At 37.7% G+C, this 26,566-nt stretch overlaps 1 protein-coding gene across 2 annotated transcripts in view; it reads left to right on the top strand.

The window, feature by feature from the left end:
- Positions 1-25,013, top strand: part of THO1 (nuclear matrix protein-like protein) — a 66,307-nt gene extending 41,294 nt beyond the window's left edge. The window contains exons 16-21 of one of the 2 annotated variants that reach the window (XM_082915495.1): positions 4,208-4,274; positions 14,461-14,532; positions 14,688-14,738; positions 16,688-16,747; positions 16,866-17,015; positions 24,360-25,013. In XM_082915495.1, coding sequence (XP_082771621.1) covers positions 4,208-4,274; positions 14,461-14,532; positions 14,688-14,738; positions 16,688-16,747; positions 16,866-17,015; positions 24,360-24,653 — 694 coding nt within the window. In that variant the 3' untranslated portion in view covers positions 24,654-25,013. Of the gene's footprint in view, positions 1-4,207; positions 4,275-14,460; positions 14,533-14,687; positions 14,739-16,687; positions 16,748-16,865; positions 17,016-23,740 lie in introns of both variants that reach the window. The other variant, XM_082915496.1, reaches the window with a different exon arrangement.
- The last annotated feature ends 1,553 nt before the right edge of the window (positions 25,014-26,566 follow it).

Here is a 26,566-nt window from a genome sequence, read left to right as displayed (position 1 = left end):
GTTGGTCAAAATGCTTCTATGAACCAAAGACCATACAAAAAGCTTCACTTTGAAAGGTGCGAAAGACTTCCAGATTCTTTTATGAAGGGGAAAAAATGGAATATTTGATTTTTCAGTGATTTTTTCAAAGAAGGATTTGCAAGAAAATACTTCGGAAGAATGTAAGAGCCAAACCAATTTATCACTCAAGGAAGAATCCAAAGACAAACGATCAATGCGAGAGAACAAGGAGGCCAAATCACCCGCCTCTCTGTCAGAAAGATTTCTAGCAAAGCTAAGATTCCAAGCAGTTGGGGCGAAACTAGAGCATGCCAATGACGCAATGGAAGAACCATGAGAGTTTGCAACCCTATAATGACTCGGGAAATCACTAGCAAAAGAAGAATTTCCAATCCATATGTCCTCCCAAAACCAAATTGACGCCCCATTTCCCATCCTTAGAGATAGAAATCTAGAGGAAAGAGGGAAAACATGAGATATCGACTTCCAAGGAGACCGACAATTACCCCTCAAAACAACCTGAATAAAACCTAACATCATCATGAACCCCATACTCACTCCTGATAATAGAATGCCATAATGAGTCACTCTCTAAGGGAATCTCCAAAGCCATTTTTCGAGGAGTGCAAGATTTCTTGCTATAATGTTCCCTAAAGCAAGTCCTCCCTTATCCTTGGACAACTAGACAGTTTCCCATCTCACCAAATGCATCTTTATTCCCTCATCCTTTCCTTCCTATAAAAAATCCCTCATTAGGTTCTCGCTAGATTTAACAATCCTAACCGGTACCTTGAAAAGGAACAAAAAATAAATGGGAATACCACTTGAAATAGAATGGATCAACGTGCACCTTCCTCCCTTTGAAAGCAAAGCTCTTTTCCACGCCTCCAACCTCTTGCCTATCTTATCCACCACCGGTGCCGAAAATGATTCACTTCTAGGACTACCCCCTAGAGGTAGCCCTAAATATTTCATGGGTGACTTCTCTATGGAACACCCTAGGATCTCTGCCAAACCTTGAATTTGGCTCTGTTGCAAGTTAATGCCTACAATACTACTCTTGCTCAAATTTACGTTAAGACCCGAGATCATCTAAAAAGTCCTTAAAAGCGACAAAATGCGCCTCACCCCACACTCCTCTCTTGATGAAAAAAACATGGTGTCATCTTCAAATTGAAGGTGGGAAAAATACTGTCTCTCCCAACCACAAAACCATCTACCAGATCTCTCTTGCCCTATCAACGAATCTACCCAAAACATCTGCTACCAGGATAAAAAGGAAAGAGGACAATGGAACGCCTTCACATTAACTATGACTGACATATTACATGTAGACAAACAGCCCCAAGTCCATCTCCTCCACCTCTCTCCAAAGCCCTTTCTAGACATTACAAAATCCAGAAAGTGGCAATCTACATGATCATAGGCTTTCTCAAAGTCAGCCTTAAAAACAACACATTCCTTCTTCAAAACTCTATTCTCCTCCACCGCTTCGTTTGCTACCAAAACTGCATCCAAAATCTGACAACCCTTTACAAAAGCTCATTGCACCGAGGAAACGGTCTCTGCCAAAGTCGTTCTAAGTCTCTTTGATAAAACCTTCCCCAAAATCTTATAGAGTGTCGAGACAAGACTTATGGGTCTAAACGAAGGATGCTCCTACCACGCATTTGGAGTATTTATCCCATTTTGTGGCCCAACCAATGCAAACAGGAAATTACCTTAAACACATTAATCAAGGTTCAAAAAGTTCTTTTTATGAACAACTGTAAGAATTAACTACTATATTTCTTTGCCTTCATTAATCATGAGGAATGGAAAAGCTAAAAAGGAACAACATTGGCCTGCGGTCTGGATTATGTTTTTTTTCGTAGAATCTGCTTTTAAGTGTGAATGGTTGTTGGAGCTATTGGAAGTTGTCTCAAACCCACAAACACATCCTCTAATGCATTACTTTTGTTCATAAAGTTATTTCAGTAGCTTCTTCTCTTTTTTATTTACTTTTATTTATTTTTTGGGAGGGTACAGGGTTAGTTTTGGTGGAAATAAATGTCCTATTCCATGTTTGAGTGAGATTTTTCTAGGCTATCCACAAAATGCAGTCAGTGTGGACTTTTTGATGTACACTAGTATTGAGACTGTGATCTTGCCAAATTGGTATTATCTGGCTAGTAATTTAAAAAATTATTCGTTGTGATGGTTTCAATTTGGATTATCATGTGGAATAGGAAAATTCATGTCATTGTTCTTTCCAATTGGAGGTTTTTTTTTTTTGGTGTAGAGTTTGGATGATGCTCTTCAACCATAGTCCTGTTCTGTACGACACTTTTTGTCTAGTAGACAATGCAGAGATTCTATATTTTTATTTTATTTTTTTCACTTGAATTTGATAAATGTTGACCTTTCTTACCGAATGTGTTCCCAAATCATCTGCCAATTATTGGTATCAAAGTTGATGATATCCATATGGTGAAAGGCTGTAAAACTTTTGCATAGTACGAGCTATCGAGTTATGTAAAGAGGACATCTTTACCGCATCATATTTTTTAATGAAAAATGGTTGGTAGCTCGAATTTGTGTGGCCCGAATGGCTCGAATGTATCAAAACGACGTCGTTTTACCTCCAAAACGACGTCGTTTCGAGACGTTTGAGCTATAAAAATTTGAGCTACCAAGCATTGTTGTTTTTTAATCTGTCAAACCGTTTGGCACATGTTATCAATGTTTTAAGTATCAGTGGCATTGACATGCTTGCGGACCATAGCATAAAGGTGGCAACAACCGGAGTTGTGAATGTTTTACTTAAAGAAATTTGGAAAAACTTACTGATACACATGTCTTTATTTCATAATCACATTTAGTAGGGTTTGAAATGGTTTTGGTGGGTTTTATTTAGTTTCTAAACACGATTCAATACATGTGCTAATTTTTACTCTAGTTTTAAGTTGCTATGGATATTTTTCTATATTTTTTGTGTGTATTTAGTTCTCCTTACTTTATTGATCATACTTGTGGATCACTTCCCCTTGTTATTAAAAAAAAATTATGAACATATTTGATAATGCTAATATACTAAATGTAAAAGTACATAACATGATATCCAACAAATTTAACCTAAGACCAAATAGATATATTTTAATACTCAAGGAATCAAGTGAAAAAGTAATGAAAGTTTATCTATCCAAAAAAAAAAAAAAAAAGAAGGAAAAGTAATGAATGTTTGAAAAAAAGATGAGGTTCATCTTTCCGTGATAGCAACTCAGATCTTGTAGAGTTTGAAGGTTGGACACTCAAAACATGTAGATCTAAGATTTTTGCATGAATTCTGTGTGCTTTTTTTTTTTTGGTTGTAATTTTAGTAGTTGGAAAAAAAGAAAAATGGGAAAAAGTGGCCTCATATACAATGTCTACTGAAAATAGAACTGTTATGGTTGTAACAATAATGTCATGGCCTTCATTTCTATTACACAACCTCTACAATGGTTGTAACAGATGGCAGCAACCAAAACCGTTAACTCAATGTTGTTATGCAACAGTTGTGGTCGATTTTTAAAACTTTGCATGTTATGTGTACACTATCTTATAATCCTACGCATCTGTCATAATACTTTTTTCCCTTCTCTAATGGGGACCTTGCATATTACTTAGTTGTCGGACAACAGTCCATATTAGTCCTTGTAAAAAAAAATGATATCCATGCAATGTGAAAGATTTCTCAGGACACATCCCTTGCATTTGTTTATATCCATTTAGGGATTAGCTAAAGTGACACCTAAAGTGAAGAAAAAATTATTTTATTCAAGATTAATTACGTGTTGATAAGTTCTAGAAATCATTTCTAAAATAAATTTAGAAATGCCTACAAAAAATTTCCTTTATTACGCAAATAAAACTAGTAACGAAATATTGACTTGATTAATAGTTCTCCCCTCATTGGAAAAAAAAAAAAGAAAAGAAGAAGAAAGTCAGTAAGAAATGAAGAAAACAAAACTGCAAGATTTTATCAACTTAAAACATTTATTCTGTCTATAAAATATCCATTACTTCACAAAATCTGAGGTACCTCCATTTTTCTTTCGTAGTAGTTTATGGCCACTGTGGAATCGACTAGTTTGAACTTGAAATCTTTTTTAAAATTTGAGAATCATTTTTATTCAGTTTTAGGTTTACTTCTGAACTTTCTCCTTTTTCCTCTTTCACCCGGCAGTAAGATACGGTGGAGACTAGGGAATAAAGAACTATCTCAGTTGTGGAAATGGGCAGATCAGAATCCGGTATGTTTTCTATGGCAAGTAATTATGACAGTTCTTGATAGACAATATCTTAAAGTTGCTATTTAAACTACCAAAATTTGTTAGCAGAACATTATTTACCATGAAATTTCACACTTCATCATTCTTTTGTTAAGTCAACATGCAATGTTTTGGACCATTTTACCAGTTGGCTGACCTTGACATCATAACAAGCAACCCTTTAATTGTGCTAATATTTTAAATCTTAATCATCCACCATAAGAAAGTAAAGAGTGAAATAAGAATTATGCAATTCAATGTGCATGAACTGCGTTGTGTCCATTCTAAAACTTACTGTTGTATTACTCGTTTAATCAGTAGCTGTTCAAATGACAAACTCCTATTTCGCCTAATGGTGAGTTTGATATACAATGCTCAATACATTATGTGATAGTGACTTTCTCCTTCTTGTTCCCTTATATTTATACAATTTTTTTTATGGACAAAATATATGAAAACCTGGATACATCTCAAACAATTTCAGATGGTCTGTCTTTAAGAAATGGCTTCACAGCAAGTTGGCGTCTGAAAATTCTACACTAACTAATAACGTACACAATGTGGGTGAACTTAACGAAACAAGCAGTAATGAGAATGACTAGCATGTCCAAGCTTACTCTCATTGTTGCTCCCTTGTTTGGGAAGGAAGAGAATGGAGGAATTTTGAAGGGGCTCTCATTTTTTTTTATGGTACATTGGAGGGGAATGAGGGAGTTGAAGTCGTGACCTCCTAGTGAGGAAAACAAGTGCTAGCCACTGGGCTTACAACAGTGGTTGAAGGGGCTATTATGCGGTATGAAAAAATAATAATACGATGAGACATGAAAATAATTGACATAATTGTGCAAATGAAAGGAAACTACCAAATCAGATCACCCAAAATTTGTATTTTCCTAGACATCTAAGGGCTAAATTGGGCTTCTTGAGATCTTGAAGCTTGAGGGAGGTGTCAGTCACAAGGGTGCTTGAGCCATTCAAATGAGTTAGTCTCGAGTCTTGAATTGTTGTGTATGCATTCTTTTGCTATGCAATTCTCTACTTAGTCCTTAAAATGTAGTTTTTTCTTTTGATGCCTTTTGGATGAGAATTGAAACATTACGTATGGGAAATGAGAGGTGTGTGCTAAATTGTGAAACAAAGTGGCAGGCTTAATGTGTGGACATTGTGACGTCTCAGGGGAACAATCTATTGGCAGGGTGCTTTGGTTAAACTGAAGGGGGGTGGGACCATAGAGAAAAGGTCACCGGCCCGCAAGGCATGAACTTCGGGACATTCAAGTATATGGCTTGATATTAGTTACAAACTAAGAAACATAGGTGGATTAACAAAATGAGTAGCTAGGGTTAGGTTGCTGGTAAGATAATTGAGGGAAATTATGGCATGACTATGATGCTAAAAGAGCTGTAAAATGCCATGTCTCAAGTGAGTTTTTGTATGCTAGATGATTGGCTGAAAGATTGGTGGCGAAGGGTTAAGGTGTAGTGAGACTAGAATTAAGGAATTGGGGTAGTCATGTGTAATTACATCACGTGGTTTTAACTTCGTTTTGTGGAGTAAGCAACTTACAGTCAAAAGTTTGCTCAAAACACTTTTGAGCAGTTAGGGACGCAAATAGGGACGCAAATAATGAGAGTAGAATTAATGAAATGGTGCAGTTATGCGTAGTTATGCTGTATGACCACAATTAGGGACGCAAATAGTTGTGAACCAGGGAGCCTTAGCCCACGGGGCATGAAAGCCTATCAACCAAACCAAATAATCTTACACCATAAAGAAATACAATTCTAATAAATCTGAAACCAAACTCCAAAAGGTAACAAAGTCATAATAGATGGCACAAACAACACATACAACCAGGAATAATAAAGCGTGTGAAATGGACAACTATTCAATGTCAAATAATAAGGACCCAAATGCAAACAGAAAGGACAAAGTCTCAGAATCAATAGTGACGATAAACATGCTACGGGGGTCATGAAACAGACAATCCCCAATGTACCAGATTCCTCTTCTAGCATCCCGACAACTAGGGGTGTTCATCAATCTGATTCACCCGAAAACCCGAGTCAACCCGCCCGACCTGACTATAGTACGAGTGGTTTCAACCATTTATTTGGTCGGCTGCGGTTCACTTTCTAAAATTTCCTTGGTATTTCAGTCGAACATCAGTTTAAATAAAAATGAATTCGTATAACCCAAACCTACTGACTTAGTTATGTATGTATAGTCTGTTAGTTCTGTACATGCATCTTTAATTGTAGTTGCATCAATTGACTCATCACTTCTCAAGACATATCTTCCCAATAAATTTGATCCTACCTTTTGTCTCTCTCTCTCTCTCTCTCTTTAATTTTTTTCTTCCCAAGACAAACAGATATGTAATAGTGTAACCTTTCCATCTTCTATCTTCTCTTCGATCCCACTTTCTCATCTCTCTCTCTCTCTCTCAAATCCCTCTTAACCTTCCCTAATAAAAAACCCTTTGGTCTCTCGCTCTAAATTTTCCCTTCCCAAGACAATCAAATATCTAATAATCTGACCCTACCCTTCGACCTTCTATCTTCTTCTCTTTCTTCCACTCTCTCATCTCATCTCTCTCTCTCTCTCCCTCTCTCTCTCTCTCTCAAACCTCTTGCCTCTCTCTAACCCACACTCTCATCTCCATCTTCCTTTTCTCTCAACCGTGTCGTCTCCCTCTCTTACCCAACCCCCTTCACTCTCTCTCTCTCTCTCTCTCTAACCAGTTCCCTTGCCTTCCTCTCTCCCTCACTATTTGCACCTCTCCTCTCTCTGCGACAATGGCGACGGCGTGGGATCATGGAAGAGGTGATGGCTTGAGATCGACTACGCTGGGATTGCAGTGCTGCTGATGGTGATAGTGTTGTGTTGAGATCTATTTTGCTTCTTCCTTGTGTCTTGATACCCTCATCCTTCTTCCTTCCTTGCCTAGAAACCCTTTTTTCTCCCTCACACCCTTTGCTTTGAGATAATAAAACTTCATAACAGAGCACCGACTGAGGTCCGACTGAAGTTTATACCACTCGAAACGAACGGTTTTGAAGCAGTTTTCGGTTGGTAGCGGATGGAAAGTTTGCCAAACCGAAGGTGTCACTTTGGATGTTGGTGACTGTCAGAACCGATCCGATCCGACCTTTGTACAGCCCTACCAACAATGAATCTGAAATGGTAAATATGAGTGGTGTGCTTGCAACTCAGTGAATGGTAAGGTATGCATAGTAATATAGTAGCTGGGAATCTAAAATAGCTGATATAAAAAGAATAACCATTGCATACGATTAACAATACTAAAAGTCTAAAACCAGTGGTATCACATGAAATTAATTTGACAAGGTAGTGTTTCTTATCTTAAAACAATGTATATACATTTGTCTCGTATCATCACTTTGAATGGTGAGTAAATAGTATCACAATTCCTAACATAACAGTAATTGATATCATAACGGTTTTAACATGATCAACACAATCTTTGGAACCATAATCATAAGAATATCCAGAGCCAAATCATCTCTTGCGGCATCCTTGGCTGGTAAGATCCTACATCGCACTTGGAGTCAATGTGGGGTGACACCCTGGTCTTTTCTCTTCTAAGCCAATCCAGTTAAGGTCACCTAGACACACCATGACTTCCCCTTGAGCTCATGAGCACTACAATCACCACAACCTCACCTAGGTCTTTCCATTAGTGGCTAGAGTCACTTCACGGAAAAGAATATTCGATGAACTTTGCCCACAGATGATTCCATAGACAGTCATCACATGAAGTCTCATCATATAGATATGTAAAACAGTTGTCAATGATGTAAATAAAAGAGTACATCAAAACAGTTATAATCGTATGCCAAACGAGATTTCAAATCATGAATAATTATGTTTTAAACCAGCAGTCAAATGATATATATATGTATATATTCCAAAATAGTTCAGAGACGGGGTAATTTCACAAAAATATGTAGAATGCAAATTCATTCACTTGAGGTCCAAAAGAATACAATCTCAATTTGCAAGAGTCCAAGTATGCAATTTACCTGAACCACGTTTAATAGTATAACATATTGTAAATCAATCTTTAGAGTGTCCTTAAATAACTTTAAATACTTAGTGTACGCTGTCGTACCTAATCCAACGCTAACACTACAAGAACCACTAACCGACACGCCCAAACCAAAGCATGCAAAACACATCCAAAACCCAAGTACCCAAACACCAACCCATACTCCTTTCACCATCGCTGAACACCCAAGACCTATGGTCCATCATTGCCAGAACATAGCCCCTTATTTTCTTACTTTTTTATTCTTTATCTGAATATTTTTCTTTATTCTCTTTATCTACCTCTTTTTATTTTTTTATTATTTTTTTTAAAATTATTTATTTTTTATTATTATTATTATTATTATTTTTTTCCTTCCTTTTTTGCTTCCTTCCTTTTTTGTTGACCCCCACAGCTGGCTGCCTAGCAACCATCACCAGTACGTACGAACTGAACACGCCTCTCACCTCACTTGAGCACCCCAACTCCACACCATCTACTTCTCTCAACTCACTGTTTATGTATATACAAAATCATAACTTCACATCTAGGAGACCCACTGACCTCCTCCCTTTACTCCATTCTTTTATTTTCTCACATAGTGGCAAGAACCACCCCCATCTTTTTGTCATGACAAGCCCACCACACCTGCAATATGCCCTTCACATTTGCACCTTAATCCATGCACAACCTACATCAGAAACAAAAAACACTACTGGTCACACCAACACTGACCACCAACACAGCCGTGGCTCCCTGTTAGTACCTTGACATTTGGGAGCTAGCGGCTTGACATTTGGTGGCACCTTGCACCTATGTCAAACCTAGACCAAGGCATGAGGGAGGCATGCCGATGTTGACTAGTTGGGCAAAGAGTTGTGTCGTTCGGCAGCGGCACTCAACTCTTGGCAAAGTGTGGGCAGCATGGCACATACAAGGTATTAATGTGACTTGAATGCTGGCTGCAACACACTTGGGGGTTGGTCACAATCAGATGGGTTGGACCAAGGCCAACACATGGGCAATTCGAATTTGTTTAATACAAGGCATCATAATTATTGTGGCAGCAATGAGCAGTTATGCAAGGCCAAGGAATTCTGACAGCAGCAGTTATGCATGACTAAGGCATGCTGGCAAGGGACAAGAAAGGGAGAATTACAGGGGCAGTTGGTGATAGTTAGAACTGCTAGTTTGCTCCTGATTTATCTTAACCCTTTGGCAGTTGGGGGTGTCAATTTCCATGCCATGTGGCATGTTCCCCTTGTATCTTGTTGCTTGGTTGACTTTGGAATTCTGATTGTAGCCTATTTATGGGCATGCCACGGTTACTTGAAGATGGTCAAGTAGTGGAGTGCCATTGGCTATCCTTTGTATTATTGTTGGTGTAATAAAAATGTTGGGTTTACCTGTAATGGCTACTGTGTTGTGCATTCTATATTACTTGTCTTAAGTGCGTGAGTGTTGGTTTAATTGGCTGACTAAGTGTGCTGAAACTTAGTGTCATCATAGGCAAAATTTGAGTTGAAAAATTGACCCTGTGACACTACCCATGGCAGCCCTCACTTATGGCACATGAAACCTAGCCACACGACAACCCCAATGTAATACTCCTTAACCACCCACACTAGTCACCTACACTCCCTTAGCCTACCTCCCACTCATGGATGCACGTAGCCCACAAGAGACACCCATACTTCCCACTCACGGATGCACACAGCCCATTGTAGACACCCATAGCACATCAACAACACAACCCCCCAATCTATTCCCACCACTTTCTTTCCTAATGCACCAACATGCATGACACTCACGGGTCTCCATCTTTTCATCTCTCTTCTTCCAAAGCCAATAGCCCCAGGCACCATAGCACCCTTACAAGCATACCTACTCACACGCACATTATGCACTCAAGCATATACATCCCATGCACGAACATCGTCTTCTCTCTGCACAACCTCCACTGACAAGGTCTACCCTCCCACCATCAATGCCCACAACTCAACATCTAATACAAAACCCACACCCATACAACCAGCCCCCAATCACCAGGAAAATTGCAGTAGATAAGAACAAGAAAGAGAAACGATTTTGAAGGAAGAAGGGAAACAAGCACTTACCTCAATGGAAAAGGTGATGGATGAGAGGCTAACAAAAATAGTTAAGAGGCCACCACTGAACCACCTCAAAAAACTAGCTACTCCCTCTCTCCAGTATGAATCATGATAAAAACTAAAACTATAGTTTAACAAATGGGTAATGCCTACATATGGTGGGTCTTGGGGTTAAAATTACTGAAATGCCCCAAGTTTTCCTGCTGTACACATTATGTTTATTTAATGTGCCAATAAACCTAACAATTTGCTAGAATTACCATTATGATGCAGATTAATTTATTATGCAAAATTATATTAAATCTCACTTAACATACCCCATTTGTGCAATCAATTATATTTATTTATTTTTCTTTTTCGAAATTTTATGTCAAGAAAATATTCAATATTGATGGTGAAAAATATTGAAATTTGGAGAAAGCCGACAGGTTCTCAAAAAATATGAAGTAGGACTCATTTAATATTTTGAAAAAAATTTGGGGTAATTTTGTAAAATCAGGGGTATTAGTGTATTACATGTGCCACACGGTCTTAAATTCTCTTGGTGGAGTAGGCAACATATAGTTGAAAGTTAGCTTGAAATACTTTGGTTTGGGTTCAACAAAATAATAAAGTGGTTTAGGTGCAAATCCCAAGGCTGGCCTGGTGGCATGGCCTTGGGTCTTGGGCGTGTGCTGCCTCCAAGGTTTAGGGATCGAAATTTCTTTGGTGCTAACAATTTCTTGCGGCCATTAGACTAAGGAAAAATCCTTGAATTAATCGTGGTGCACTTGCGGAAAACTTTTTGCTGAGGGCTTGCGCACCCTTGGGGATTAGTTGAGCTTTGATTCAGACACCCCAGTGCCAAGGGGGAAAAAAAAAAAGGTGCTTTAGGTGCAAGATGGCCAACCATAGCAATAGAAGATATGGGTCCCCAATAGCTGTTTTTTGAGTAATGGCTATGAAATTCCAATTAATGGATATTTACTGTTTATTTAACAGAAGACAAAAAACAAAAAACAAATAATAGAGACAAAAAACCAATTTCACCAGTCCTAATCTTTGGCGACTTATTGTCTCACATGCATCACTAGTCATATGATCATGGACTTATTGGGAATTGATGGGTTTCACCTATGTGGATTTTGATGAAAATACAAGTGCATTGGTCCATGTTTATCCTACGAAAGAAGGTGCTTACAAGTATTGAGAAGCTTTTGAAGGCCTTTCTATGGAAACAAGCAGACCTAGGGACCATGGGATCTAAACTAGCTTGGGCTGCTATGAGCTGCCCACATAAGTAGGGGGCCTTAGGTTGAAAGACCTGGGCATTTGGAACAAGACTGCTGTTAAACATTTATGGTTATTTCTTTGTGATGAGGGACACTCTATTTGGGTTAAGTGGTTGTACTCTAATTTGCTGAAGGACTGTTCTGTTTAGGAATCACAAATTCTTGGAAATTACACATGGGCATGGAGAAACTAATGAAGCTGCAAGACATTGTGAGATCCTATATCAAGCATTGTGTTGGGAATTGGGACAATACTTGATTACTGGCTACCGACTGGTCCTATTGTGGAGAGCAAAGGGGAGAGGCTCATTAAGGATATAGGGCTTGGAAGGGATGAAAGTGTCCTCCGAGGGTTGCTGGCATGGGCCATGTATAAACCCTATTGAGTTGATTGAGCTAAAACCCAAGATGAACACTGTTATGTCCCCCAAGCTTATAGAGGTGGTGTTGTGTTGTGGAGACAGCTCATGGCATCTCCTTTTCCATGACAACCAGGTTGTTCCTTGGCACAAGCTGGTGTGGCATCCTCAACGTGTTCCACGTGATGCTTTTATTCTTTGACCTACAATTAAGAAAAGGCTTCATACACATGATGATTAGCTTGCTAATGGGAAGATATCCTCCATAAGCTATTGGTGGCATTTGGAACTAGCTGTGCGACAAGTGCAATGTTTGTTGGGAATAAACCAACCCAAGCAATGGAAGCAAAAATAAAACTAAAACAGTCACAGAAAAGGAAGAACACAAAAGTTTACATGGTTCATAAAAAATGTCTATATCTACTGGTGAGCTCTGTTATTAGAATCGTACGATTTGCGATTCGAATCGTACGAGTCGATTCGATTCAATTCGATTTAGGGGGGCAATCGATCCGAACATGGTGTGTGTGAATTGCAAATAGCTATGAATCGTAGGTGAATCAGTCAATCAGTGAACCGAATTAGTTGAATCGTGAATCAATTCAATTCGCTAAAATCAATGTTTGGCTTTGTTTTTTGTTCACACAATCTTTTTAAGGTCTTGAGGATTACTATATGCCATCTTTTAACTTTCTCCCTCCCTATTTACTCTCAAATACTCAAACCTTAGTGGTAAAAAATTAACTCTCTCTCTACAATACCCTAAGCTTACACATTCAATTTTATCTAAGTATTTGCATTTACAAAATGAATTTTTTAAAGGCATCAAGTGAGATTTTTGGAAAAGTTTGAAGATTTTGGTTTTTAACCTTGTAAAAAGTTAGAAAACATTGTTGTTGAGTAAAGAATGATTGATAAGAAATAGTATCCAAAAGGGAAAGTTGAAGTGGTAAACATGGGAACCCATGTCAACTTCTTACCCAAACCACATGATCATCATTTAAAACAATATTTTCATCGATTTAAGTCTAAATATTTCATATTTATTAGATATATTTAATATCTTAGTGTGTAAATATATTTTTCTATGCAATTTAAAAAGGGTGACCAAATCTTTACGATTCATGATTTGATTCGATTCGCGATTCAGTACAATACCATTTCGATTCATGATTCGAATCCTGATTAAATCAACTATGCTGGTGAGTGAAAACAATTCAGCAACTGTAGAAAAATTCTAATGGTGAGACAAAGACACTCCCTGTATTTTTCCCACAGCCCTTCACTTTTATTGCTCTCTAGCTCACACCCAACAACAATACACATTGTTATACACACTGTTTTGTCCCTTGCTCATTACTCACTGTGTGTCACATACCCATCACATCACACAATATATATAAATATATATTAAGGTAGTATATGTGATGCTAAAAGCCTTTAAGTACACTTCCCAGAACTTCGTCTCTTATCCCAAAGCCAAAGCCAAAGCCAAAGCCAACAACAGCTCATGTACTTCAATATTTTCTCTAGCCAACCCTGTCATTTCCCAACCAATCTGCCACAATACCATTTCATCTCCCCTTGCCGACTGAACATAAATCATGAGAAATAAGTAAACTGTATGATATACACAACACCACTGCCAACCATGCACAACTCCATACGAAGCCTTCTAAATTCTTTCCATCAATCGTAAGGCTTCCAAGACCAAAATAAATCATTTTCATTAATTAATAATTTAACATGGACAGAAAAACCTAACAATATTGAGTGGCCTAACAGGCATTGGGATGACCTAATTGATGGACAACAGTGAATTGTTGTGTTGGTGCCTATTTGTAGCCTCAGTGTAGCCTCAGTGTATGTTATTTGGAAGGAAAGGAACACCAGACTTTATTAGAATAACTTTGGAGATGCCACATCGGTTATGGAGATAATGATGAATGTTCGGTTCCTAGCCAGATATGTAGATTTAACATGAGCGGAGGCTGCCAATTTCTATTTTTGTCAATGATCAACAATAGTAGATCATCTTTTGTTTTTACACTTTAGTGAGATTGTGATATCATGGGCCTAGGATCATTGTTTGCTTGCCCTTGGATGGGCCCTGTCTCTGTCCCAGATGGCCTCTATCTTTAGTGTTTAGCCAGGGGTATGCCCCTTGTATCTTGTACATTTTCCTTTTTTATTTATAAAATGGTAGAAGCCTCTTTTAGTTGGTTTTTTTTGTCTCCAAGTAACAAAGTGTGGTTGATATCTAATTATTTATGATACTCTTCTTTTTATTGTTTGAGTGATATCATGTCGTGTCATTACTTTGTTGTCCTATATTATCATTCTACCATCCTCATGTCTTATTTGTTACTTCTCCAGAATGCTCTAACTGATCCTCAACGTGTGCGCACTCCTGCTGTCACAGAATACTGGAAGCCGTTGGCTGAAGATGTTAGCACCTACAAACACCCAATAGAGTCAAACTAACACATTGTTTCTTATAAGTTTTCCTTTTGTTTTCCTTTTCCTTTTGTTTTGTTTCCTTTCCTTTTTCTTTTTACACATGCTATGGAAATTTAGTTATCTTATTGGAGTTATTCTTACAGATGGACTTAACTGCTGGAATAGAAGCAGAATATCATCACAAAAATAATCGGGTTAGTTTTTCATTTATCGTCTTTTAGTTTCATGTTGAATTTTCTCTAAATATAAATGATAAGCCTGCTATGCTTGTTCTACAAATAATATTGCATTTCATAGGAGATGCCTCAGCAATGTAAATTGGCTTTATTTTAATACTGTGATCTGCTTTGGTAACCTAATTTCTTGGGAATTCAATTGAAATGTTGTATATGTTTTTTGAGAAATGCAAATGCTAGGAAACGTGTAGTAAAGCATATGTGGATGCAAATGTAAGCCTGGGTGAATTTTTTTTTGGGGAAATTACAAAAAAAAATCTCAAAGTTTGAGCCTTGTAACCAAATAAACCATGAGTTTTTAATTTTATCAATATAAACCCTAAATTTTTTTTATTTATTTTCAATGTAAACTATTTGCCTATTTCTATTAAGTAAAATCGATGGAAAATGGGTATTTTAGCCATTGAACTCAATGAAAAGGGTATTTTAGATATTTTATGTATATTTACATTGAGTTTAATGACTAAAATACTCTTTTTCCATCGGTTTTATTGAATGAAGATAGGCAAATGGTTTAGATAGGGTTTAAATTGACAAAATTGAACTCCTGGTTTATTTTGTTACGAGACTAAAGCCTTGGGGTTTTTTTTTTTTTTTTTTTTGTACTTTACTATATTTTTATTTATTTTATTTTATTTTTTAAGCATGGCAAAGGCTTGTCATACCTCTCTCTCTCTCTCTGAGGCTGGTGAATCTACCTTATATGTTGGACGGATGTACTGGGTTACAAGAGCATCTCCTATTCACAGATAAGAGCACAACAATAACCTATTCACAGAAACAGCAATGTTGATAGCTTCTCAAGAGCATCTACTGATTTATATTATATGTTGAATTCTTTAGTATAAACAATGGCTGAAACATCTGTTTACATTTGAGTTGTGGTTTGGAAGGTCAAATGAGTGATTAGGCTTGACAGTGGGCTGGGTTTTAAGGGAGAATAGGCCTTTGACACAGAACTGAGAGAAACTACCAACATTTCTTAACATCTAAGTCCGAAAGAAATGTGTGAGATGATAAATTGAGAAATAAAGATAGTTTCTTTACAATCCATAACTATAACATGTTGATAGCGCAACCCTTGTTTGGTTGGAGGCCAATTGTAGGATTTGGAAGCCTAGGGTGAAGCCCTTGGGCCCAAAGACTTTTTGGTCCCATAAATCTAATTAGTAGGTTATTATCATTATTTAGTTAGATTTGATTAACGAATTTGTAACAAATTAGTAAGAGATATTAGTTGATTAGGTTTTGAGTTATGTTAGGGATCCCAAATAATCTACCAAATTTTTTACTAAACCTCTCACATGGGTGTGGGACCCACACACGTGGGTTTTGTGTGGGCTTCACACCTATGTGAGAGGTTTGGTAGATTATTTGGGGTCTATAGCATTTTCCTTGGGTTTTTTTTTTTATATATATTTTGGTTAGGTTTCTTTTTGCTTACAAATTCTATGATTTGCATTGTAAAATTAAGTTCTGGAATAATATTATTGAGAGTTTTAGGCTGTGACCGTTTGCGTGTTTCTCCCCCTCTCTTCCCCTATCTCGTTCTACATCACCTGCGTTATCATTCATGCATCTCTCATCATGTGAGGAAGGTCAAAACTTTAGATAAACTTGCATTTGACCATGTGTGCGCTGCAATTCCACTCACAGTATCATTGTTTTTGGTACACCTCTACAGATTTGCATCAATGTCAATTACATTGACTATTATGATCTTGCTTTTCTAGCACATGATTTGGGAAATCCTTGTTTAAAACATGGTACCACATAAGAATTTGTGGCATTTTAAAGATAAATTATAACTTCTAACAATTAATCCGTCTTTCTTCAGTGAAGCTGGTTAATTATAAACATAATTCTCGATCCGTATATGTCACTGTATGCATTCACTTTTCGTGCAGGTTTATTGCTGGAAAGGACTCCGATTTTCTGCTCGACAGGACTTGGACGGGTTTTCTAGGGTATGATTTGTTTTACCACAATCGATATTCAATATCTTGTGCAGCAGGTTAACCATGCTTCAAATAGAAACTGATCCAATATTATTTATTTATTTATTATTATTATTGTTTTTTGCAGTTTACTGAATATGGTATTGAAGGGGTTGTGCCTCTTGAACTTTTGCCACCGGATGTGCGGTCCAAATATCAAGCTAAACCAACTGAGAGGTCTAAACGTGCTAAAAAGGAAGAAACAAAAGGTGCTGCACATCAAGGAGAAGAAAATCAGGTACTTAAGAATTGAAATTTTGACTTTCCATTTTTGTTGTTGGTAAACTTTTTACTTTTGTTTTAGTTGGGGAACTTTATTTCTGTGGAAAGTTAAATGTGAAACTGATGTCTGAGATATGCTCTCAACTCAACAATTGATTGAAAACCAATCAGTGTTTCCTGTCTCTTGTTTTCCAATGGTTTACTATGTTACACACTAGGATATGTGTCTGAAATGTCTGGATCGGGCATACACCCCAAGCCAACAAGCAATCATGTCTGCTAATTCAAATTCAGTTATTTTTATTGTTTATTCAACTCACATTTTGTTACTTTTATAGCATGTGTTAGGTCCCTATGTTGTCAAATCCGGAGACAAAACATTGTGTTGATTCAAATATAATTTTTTATGTTTTTGTTCTGTCCGCTCGAGCGGATCCTTGTGAGCTCGAGCGTAGATTAGCAGGTCTCAGTATTTTGTCAGGGCAAGCAAAAAATACTGGTGGGTGTGATTTTACGCTCGAGCGGATTATCCTACGCTCGAGCGCATCTCAGTTTGTTCGCACGCAGTTTTTGGTCAGTCCGCTCGAGCGGGCTGTGTTGAGCTCGAGCGGAGATCGCGGATCCAGATTCCTATTTAAAGCTGTTAAGGATGTTTTTTTGAGGGAGTTTTTCCTAGATCTGATCTACAAGCACTAGGGTTGTGTTTAAAGTTTTCTTTGGAGATTTTTCATAGTTTTCCTTGATGTTCTTGAGAGAGTTCTGAACTTATGCATTGAGATTCATACATCAAGGAGGTTGCTTCTTAAGTTTCAAGTAAGTTCTCTTCGGTGGATTCCGAAGATTAAAACGTAGAATCCAAAAGGCGTTTGATTCTACGCAGTCGTTAATTCAACAAGTGAAGTTGTGGTGTGGAATCAACTTCAGGATCAATTCCGTGACGAAGGCGTTGTGAAAGAGTTACAGAAGATTCAGAGACAAATTGACTGGGTTGGGTAATTTGTATGGTATCTTTGTAATCTTTTCGTTCTTCAGTAGTGGATTGATAGTGGCGGTTCGCCCGTGGTTTTTGATTACAATTGAAGGTTCTTCAATTGTGGTTTTTTCCACGTAAAAATCGTTTGTGTCGATTTATTGTTTATTCTCAAAAACAAACAAACTAAAATCACTCTCGTAAGTGTTTGATGATTTTAGGTTGAGTGTTTGAATTATTTGGGATTTGGAATAAGTTAATCTTGATCTAATCACAAATCACGTAGGATTTTCAATTGGTATCAGAGCGGGTCACTCTTTGTTTTTTCAAAACTATAGGAGTGTGATTTTGTGTGATTAGTATCATGGATTCTATTCGTGAAGGTAACTCGACTCATAGACCCCCATTACTTGACGGTACAAACTATTCTTATTGGAAAGCTCGTATGAGAGCATTTTTAAAATCCATCGATGAGAAAGTTTGGCACTCCGTAATCTTTGGGTGGAGTGAACTTACAATCACCATTGATGGGATTGATATTCCTAAACCCCTTGATAAATGGGACACAACCGATTACCAGAATTCGAGTTGGAACAGCAAAGCTCTCAACTCCCTCTTCTGCTCTGTCACACCTGAAGAATTCCGTCGAATTTGCACGTGTGAAATAGCAAAAGAGGCGTGGGATATTCTTGAAACGATTCACGAAAGTACTACCTCTGTTAAAAGGTCAAAACTTCAACGTCTCACGTCCGCCTTTGAAACCCTTTTTATGCGCGACGATGAGACGTTCGATGAATTTTATGCAAAACTCAGTGATATCGTGAATTCCTGTTTCACTCTCGGTGAAAAAATCCCGGAAGCAAAAGTTGTTGGAAAAATTTTGAGGTCCCTTCCCGAGAGGTTCCAACCAAAGGTGACAGCCATTGAGGAGGCTCAGAATGTTGATACCCTCAAGCTCGATCAATTGGTTGGAAATTTGCAGACTTATGAAGCCCACCAAATTTCTAAGAAAAAGCAAAAAGAAAATATGGCTTTCACGAGTGCCCATGAGACTGCAAAACCTCCGGAGACTGAATTTGATTTAGAGTCTGAGATGACGGCTATGCTTACAAAACAGGTGGAACTGGATTAAATAATAAACCTTTAAGCCAAGCATAAGCAAACCAGTTTAAATAATAAACCATTAAGCCAATCATAAGCAACCAGTATCCATCCATCCATAAACATATATCCAAAATATGAAATCCAAGATAGAACCAAAAACTATATAAATCCAACTGTACCAAGGAAGGATAACCAGAGAACAACTGTACCAAAAACTCCACACACAAGCAACATCACTCCCCTTTTTTGGCCGGGGATCAGAAATCAAGCATCGGGTGGCCGTGGAGACTGAATGAGACGGGCGAGATGGGTGAGAGTCTCCTCAATCTGACCAAGACGACCATCAAAGGCATCGAAGCGAGCATCCAAAAAATCCAAGCGTCTGAGCATGGCCTCCGCGAACTGCTGAAACAGAGCAGGAAGATCCGGAGGGGGAACAGGAGCCTCATCACCATCACCGGCTGCGGTGGCATCAAACTCGGCTTCTTCAGCAAGACCAGCAGCAACTCCTGCAGAAGGACCAACCCGGGATGACTCCCCCTTAATATGAGCCCGACTTTGAGACACAGTTTTCTTGGTAAAAGGGCGAGAAGGAGAGGCAAACTCATCATCTTCTAGGATAGGGGTCCCAAGATCAGACAAAATTCGGTTGATCAAGCAACCGTAGGGAAGGCCAAGCTTTTTATGCCCATGAGCACCGATCATCTTTTTTATAATAAGGGAGGCGAGATCAATAGACCGGTGACGGGCAATACAGGACAAAATGAATCCTTGGTCTTGTTTGACCTCGGATGAGTGTGTGGTGACAATGATATTGGCACATACAATCAGATTAAGCAGTCTGAACTCCGGAAGAAGTTCAAACTGTTTAATCAAACCTCCTTTAGGCCAATGACGGGCAACACCACACAGTTCCAAAGCCACATCATCAAAGTTACAAGTAGGACGATCAGGAACAGGGAAATGATAGTATTGGGGAAAGACTTGCTCAATCTTAAGAAGTTGGCGAATCAAAACAGGGGTGACGGAAATGGATTTTGACCGAACCCATGTAGTGAAAGATGGCTCATAATCACGAATACCCTCCATATTACAATAGAATTCTCGAACCCAATCGAGATTCTGACGCCCAGAAAACAATAAAACAAGGTCACCACCTAGAGGGTCGAACAAAGAACGAATGTGGATGGACTCAAATGTATCAGGTTGAACATTCCGTTCTAAATGAACTGTGCGAGTCACAAAAGATTTGTGGAAGGACTTGGATTGTGTGGCCGACTGAAACCTAACAGGGTTATAGGTAGGACGAGAGACGGTGGCCTTTCGGCGTTTAGGAGCAGGAGCAGACATGCCGAAAAAGACACTATAACACCCAACAAACCAACAAACCCAAAACTCAAACCACACCAAAACAAAACCAAAGCAAATCATTAGTTCAATAACCAAATTAAAAAAAAAAACAGGGCATGAAATCCTCAATGTGCAATGCAAAAGATCAAGCATGGACAAAAAGGAGCATGGTATTGAAGAACTCATAACTAATACACCCAATATGAGAGAAATTGCAAAGTATAAGTATGAATCATGAGAAAATCAAAGCAATGTATTCAAGACCAGACCCATACTCACGCATAGTGACCTCAACAGCCCATGAAGACATGAAAACAGGAACACAGATAAACCCGAATACCACAGACACAATAAAGAAAACACACAAAAAAAAACAGACAATAGGACGAGGAAAAAGTGTGGGAGAGAGAGAATCACAAACGACACACAAAACCCACAAAATCAAAAACCCAACACCCACTATAACCAAATAGAACAAAAATCAACGAAAATAAAAGAGGGTAAAACTTACCAAAGAGCAAATTGGCAGGTAGGATGGAGGATGAGAGGAAAAAACGACCACAATGCAGCCACAAAACAAACCCTAGATCGAGAGAATGAAACAGGAAGAAAAAAATGACTCGAAGAAACGCCGAAAGGCCACCGTCTCTCGTCCTACCTATAACCCTGTTAGGTTTCAGTCGGCCACACAATCCAAGTCCTTCCACAAATCTTTTGTGACTCGCACAGTTCATTTAGAACGGAATGTTCAACCTGATACATTTGAGTCCATCCACATTCGTTCTTTGTTCGACCCTCTAGGTGGTGACCTTGTTTTATTGTTTTCTGGGCGTCAGAATCTCGATTGGGTTCGAGAATTCTATTGTAATATGGAGGGTATTCGTGATTATGAGCCATCTTTCACTACATGGGTTCGGTCAAAATCCATTTCCGTCACCCCTGTTTTGATTCGCCAACTTCTTAAGATTGAGCAAGTCTTTCCCCAATACTATCCTTTCCCTGTTCCTGATCGTCCTACTTGTAACTTTGATGATGTGGCTTTGGAACTGTGTGGTGTTGCCCGTCATTGGCCTAAAGGAGGTTTGATTAAACAGTTTGAACTTCTTCCGGAGTTCAGACTGCTTAATCTGATTGTCTGTGCCAATATCATTGTCACCACACACTCATCCGAGGTCAAACAAGACCAAGGATTCATTTTGTCCTGTATTGCCCGTCACCGGTCTATTGATCTCGCCTCCCTTATTATAAAAAAGATGATCGGTGCTCATGGGCATAAAAAGCTTGGCCTTCCCTACGGTTGCTTGATCAACCGAATTTTGTCTGATCTTGGGACCCCTATCCTAGAAGATGATGAGTTTGCCTCTCCTTCTCGCCTTTTTACCAAGAAAACTGTGTCTCAAAGTCGGGCTCATATTAAGGGGGAGTCATCCCGGGTTGGTCCTTCTGCAGGAGTTGCTGCTGGTCTTGCTGAAGAAGCCGAGTTTGATGCCACCGCAGCCGGTGATGGTGATGAGGCTCCTGTTCCCCCTCCGGATCTTCCTGCTCTGTTTCAGCAGTTCGCGGAGGCCATGCTCAGACGCTTGGATTTTTTGGATGCTCGCTTCGATGCCTTTGATGGTCGTCTTGGTCAGATTGAGGAGACTCTCACCCATCTCGCCCGTCTCATTCAGTCTCCACGGCCACCCGATGCTTGATTTCTGATCCCCGGCCAAAAAGGGGGAGTGATGTTGCTTGTGTGTGGAGTTTTTGGTACAGTTGTTCTCTGGTTATCCTTCCTTGGTACAGTTGGATTTATATAGTTTTTGGTTCTATCTTGGATTTCATATTTTGGATATATGTTTATGGATGGATGGATACTGGTTGCTTATGATTGGCTTAATGGTTTATTATTTAAACTGGTTTGCTTATGCTTGGCTTAAAGGTTTATTATTTAATCCAATTCCACCTGTTTTTGGTTGGCTTGTGTTTGGGTGTTCTTTTTCAGGCTCATGGAACAAGCACATAAGTGGATGAAGTTGAATGAATGAATTCTTTCCCAAGTTGTGTGTTTTCGGGTTTTAAAAGAATGTTTTGTTTATTTGTTTTGAAACTTTTATAGTGCGTGTAAGGAACAATGGTTAGAAAGGTTTTGTCCGGGAATTGACAAAGGGGGAGATTGTTAGGTCCCTATGTTGTCAAATCCGGAGACAAAACATTGTGTTGATTCAAATATAATTTTTTATGTTTTTGTTCTGTCCGCTCGAGCGGATCCTTGTGAGCTCGAGCGTAGATTAGCAGGTCTCAGTATTTTGTCAGGGCAAGCAAAAAATACTGGTGGGTGTGATTTTACGCTCGAGCGGATTATCCTACGCTCGAGCGCATCTCAGTTTGTTCGCACGCAGTTTTTGGTCAGTCCGCTCGAGCGGGCTGTGTTGAGCTCGAGCGGAGATCGCGGATCCAGATTCCTATTTAAAGCAAGGATGTTTTTTTGAGGGAGTTTTTCCTAGATCTGATCTACAAGCACTAGGGTTGTGTTTAAAGTTTTCTTTGGAGATTTTTCATAGTTTTCCTTGATGTTCTTGAGAGAGTTCTGAACTTATGCATTGAGATTCATACATCAAGGAGGTTGCTTCTTAAGTTTCAAGTAAGTTCTCTTCGGTGGATTCCGAAGATTAAAACGTAGAATCCAAAAGGCGTTTGATTCTACGCAGTCGTTAATTCGACAAGTGAAGTTGTGGTGTGGAATCAACTTCAGGATCAATTCTGTGACGAAGGCGTGGTGAAAGAGTTACAGAAGATTCAGAGACAAATTGACTGGGTTGGGTAATTTGTATGGTATCTTTGTAATCTTTTGGTTCGCCCGTGGTTTTTGATTACAATTGAAGGTTCTTCAATTGTGGTTTTTTCCACGTAAAAATCGTTTGTGTCGATTTATTGTTTATTCTCAAAAACAAACAAACTAAAATCACTCTCGTAAGTGTTTGATGATTTTAGGTTGAGTGTTTGAATTATTTGGGATTTGGAATAAGTTAATCTTGATCTAATCACAAATCACGTAGGATTTTCAGCATGGTTGCGTTAGAATAAGTGAAACTGCATTTGCTTAATGCTTTATGTACATACAAAACACTATTGTGTCATGGCGCTGTTGGATTTTTAGAATTAAGTAAATCTAACTTTTAGATGCACTATTGCACCCAATACACTTGCTCAAATCCTTGTAAACTTGGTTTGAGTATATTTAGTCTAAATTGTTCTTTCACATTTCAGCTGTTAACAGTAAACACTTGGAAATTATAGTGTTGACTTATCTTACATGAGTTCTAATGTCCTAGTAGGCCAACCGATCCCATTGGAGAAAGTTCAGACTGTGCTAGGCAAATATGAGAAACTTATCCATATTATTGCCTTTTTTGACATTGGGCCAGCCAATGATGAAACTCTCCATTTTACCTCGATCTCATTGGGAATCCTGCTATTGTCTGTCTATTCACAAATGGAGAAGCTTTGTTATTACACTCGTTAGTAGGCGTATATTGATCCAACTACTCCCAGGATTCATTAGGGATCAAACCTGCTTGGGAAAGGTCTTCACTTTGAGTTTTGATATTCTCCCTTCTCTCAAAAAAGTTTCTTGGAATTGTGAGAATATTACGTTTTATGTATATATGGCAGTATATATATTCTGTATATATTAGTGGTTGAACATATATTTTCGTTTTCTTTTTCAGTTCTGAGGTTAGATTGTTATATTAATATAAACCGCTGTATTCAGCAGGATTGTGTTTTTCCTTTGTGTGATACTATTTTTGTTCTTTTCTTAATGTAATTATATGATGGTTATTTGAAAATTGTTGTTTTATAGGAAACCTATGACACCTTGAACATTGCTGACTTCAAATTTCCTTATATATATATATAAATTTCTTTTAAAAAATGTTTTTGGTTTATTATAAGATTGCGACACCTGCAAGTGAGATTGATGGTGAAGGAAGCAGAGTTGATCTTGAAGCATCAGCAGCACCAATGGATACTGATGCTGCAATGACAAGTGGCAATATGTCACAGGGTGGAACTCCAACTCAAGACGAACAACACAAGCAAAGCTCTGATACAACGACAGATGGTGGTCAGGAGGAGCCTGGCCAGATAGAAGCAGATGCCGAACAAGCAGAAGCAGAAGCAGAGGCAGAGGCAGGGATGATAGATGGAGAGATTGATGCAGAGGTTGATTTAGATGCAGTAGGCTAAGACTCTGCGGAAAAAGTGGCTGTTGATACTAATTGCGAATTTTTCCTTGATTATGAAGGTTTAACCTTACTGTAATTGCCTTGTACAAAGAACATCCTGCAGAGTTCTGGGTCATATTCTCCTTTTCCTTATACATAAGCAATCCATCTTCTTGTACTGTGTTTAACACAAGGTGGTGGCTGAATGTGTATTGAGGACCAACTACTAATAGAGGATGCAATTTAATAGCAAAAAAGTTGTTTGTTGTGTTGAGATATTAAAATTTAGAAAGATTGGATAGAGGGTCGAAAAAATTCGCAGATTGGGATTGTATGTGTTCGGTTTCAATTTTTTATATTCATTTTTTTTTTTGAACAGATATATTCAATTATTTGAAAGTTAATTTTTTGTTTTTTTTTTTTAAATTTTTTTTTAATTTTTTAGTGAATATTTTTAAAACTTTAAGAATTTTTTTTAAATTTTTTTTTAGATTCATCTTACTTAGATGTATCTAAAAAAATAAAATATTTGTAAAAAGTTATTTTAAAAAATTAATAAATACACAAGAATATGAAAGATGTATTTAATTTTGTATTTTTGCATTTAGTGAATTTTTTAAAAAATTTCTTTATTATATTTTTAAAGTGTATTTATATTAGGTGTGTTTAAAAATTAAAAAAAAAATATTTAAAATATTAAAAAATCAGTAAAAAAAATGAAAAATAGAAAATTTTAATTTTTTAGTAAATGAATTTAAAAAATTCAAACCAAACAAGTTAGCGTTTCTGGACGCATAAGGCAGAGATTTCCTTGGTCAAGTCTCTGAAGGCCAAAGGAACATCTGCTTAGGAGTGAGCATGGTCCGGATTTAATTGGATTGGGATAAAATTAAGACTAATTTGTTATTTACGGTTTTTGAAAAATTAGAACCAATCTAATCTGTTTAAATCGTGAAACCAATCTGAACCAATCCATTTAAACACGGATTGGATCAGTTTAGGACCACGGATTTACATAATTAAATAACAAAAAAATATATATAACACTTTAATTTCATAAAAATATAAATATAGCGTCATATTAGTTTCACAATAACATGTCTTTTCATAATAGCGACATACTGTTATAGAATTTAAACAACCATAAGAAAATTGATTTTACCATAAGTATTTAGACCATTACAAATTAACATTAAAAACTAACAAACAAAAATAATAAAAGAAGATACTATCCGAGTTTAGATTTGGATTTAAGTTTTATATAAAATAAGAGAAGATACTATGCAGGAGGGTGTATAATAAAAATATAGACTATTTGTATACGGTCCGGATCGGTTCTAATTCGGAACCGTGGGGTTCAATCCGGAACCAATCCGTGAACTACAGATTTTTAATTTTTCAATCCGGAACTGAACCACGGATTCAAAAAACCAATTCAAACCTACTGAATTGGACTGGACTGTATCGGATTACGAATTTTACGGATTCCTTACTCAGCCCTACATCTGCCTTTGCTCCATTATCAACCACGAAACCAAACTTAATCCTTTCCGCTGTGCGGAAGGGCTATGTAATCATTTTTTGTTTTACTATTTTTAAATCAGGAAAGGTTTCTCTCTAGTCCAAATTGGATTGAAGGGTGCTGATAAACCTTTGTGGGTCTACTATGAAGCTCACATCGATAATCTGAACAGTTCAATGTATAAGGTAGCCAAATACTTAATTTTTGTAAAAAATCACATTTATAGATCACATTTGTGTCAACGGTAAGTATAATTTTTAAAATAAATTATTATTACAAATGTGATTTAATCAAGTAATTGTCGATATTTGAACAATCCCAAGAGAATTCTCTCCCTTTAAAAGCACTTAATACATACACTACAGGTTTTTTTTTTTGATTGTGCTCAAAAAAAGAATTTTTTTTTTGAATTT

The sequence above is a fragment of the Camellia sinensis genome, chromosome 2 (assembly GCF_055761805.1).
Source record: "Camellia sinensis isolate YWXY chromosome 2, ASM5576180v1, whole genome shotgun sequence".
Classification (NCBI taxonomy): domain Eukaryota; kingdom Viridiplantae; phylum Streptophyta; class Magnoliopsida; order Ericales; family Theaceae; genus Camellia; species Camellia sinensis.
Note: the sequence above shows the minus strand (reverse complement) of the source record. Positions and strands in the feature narration are given on the sequence as shown.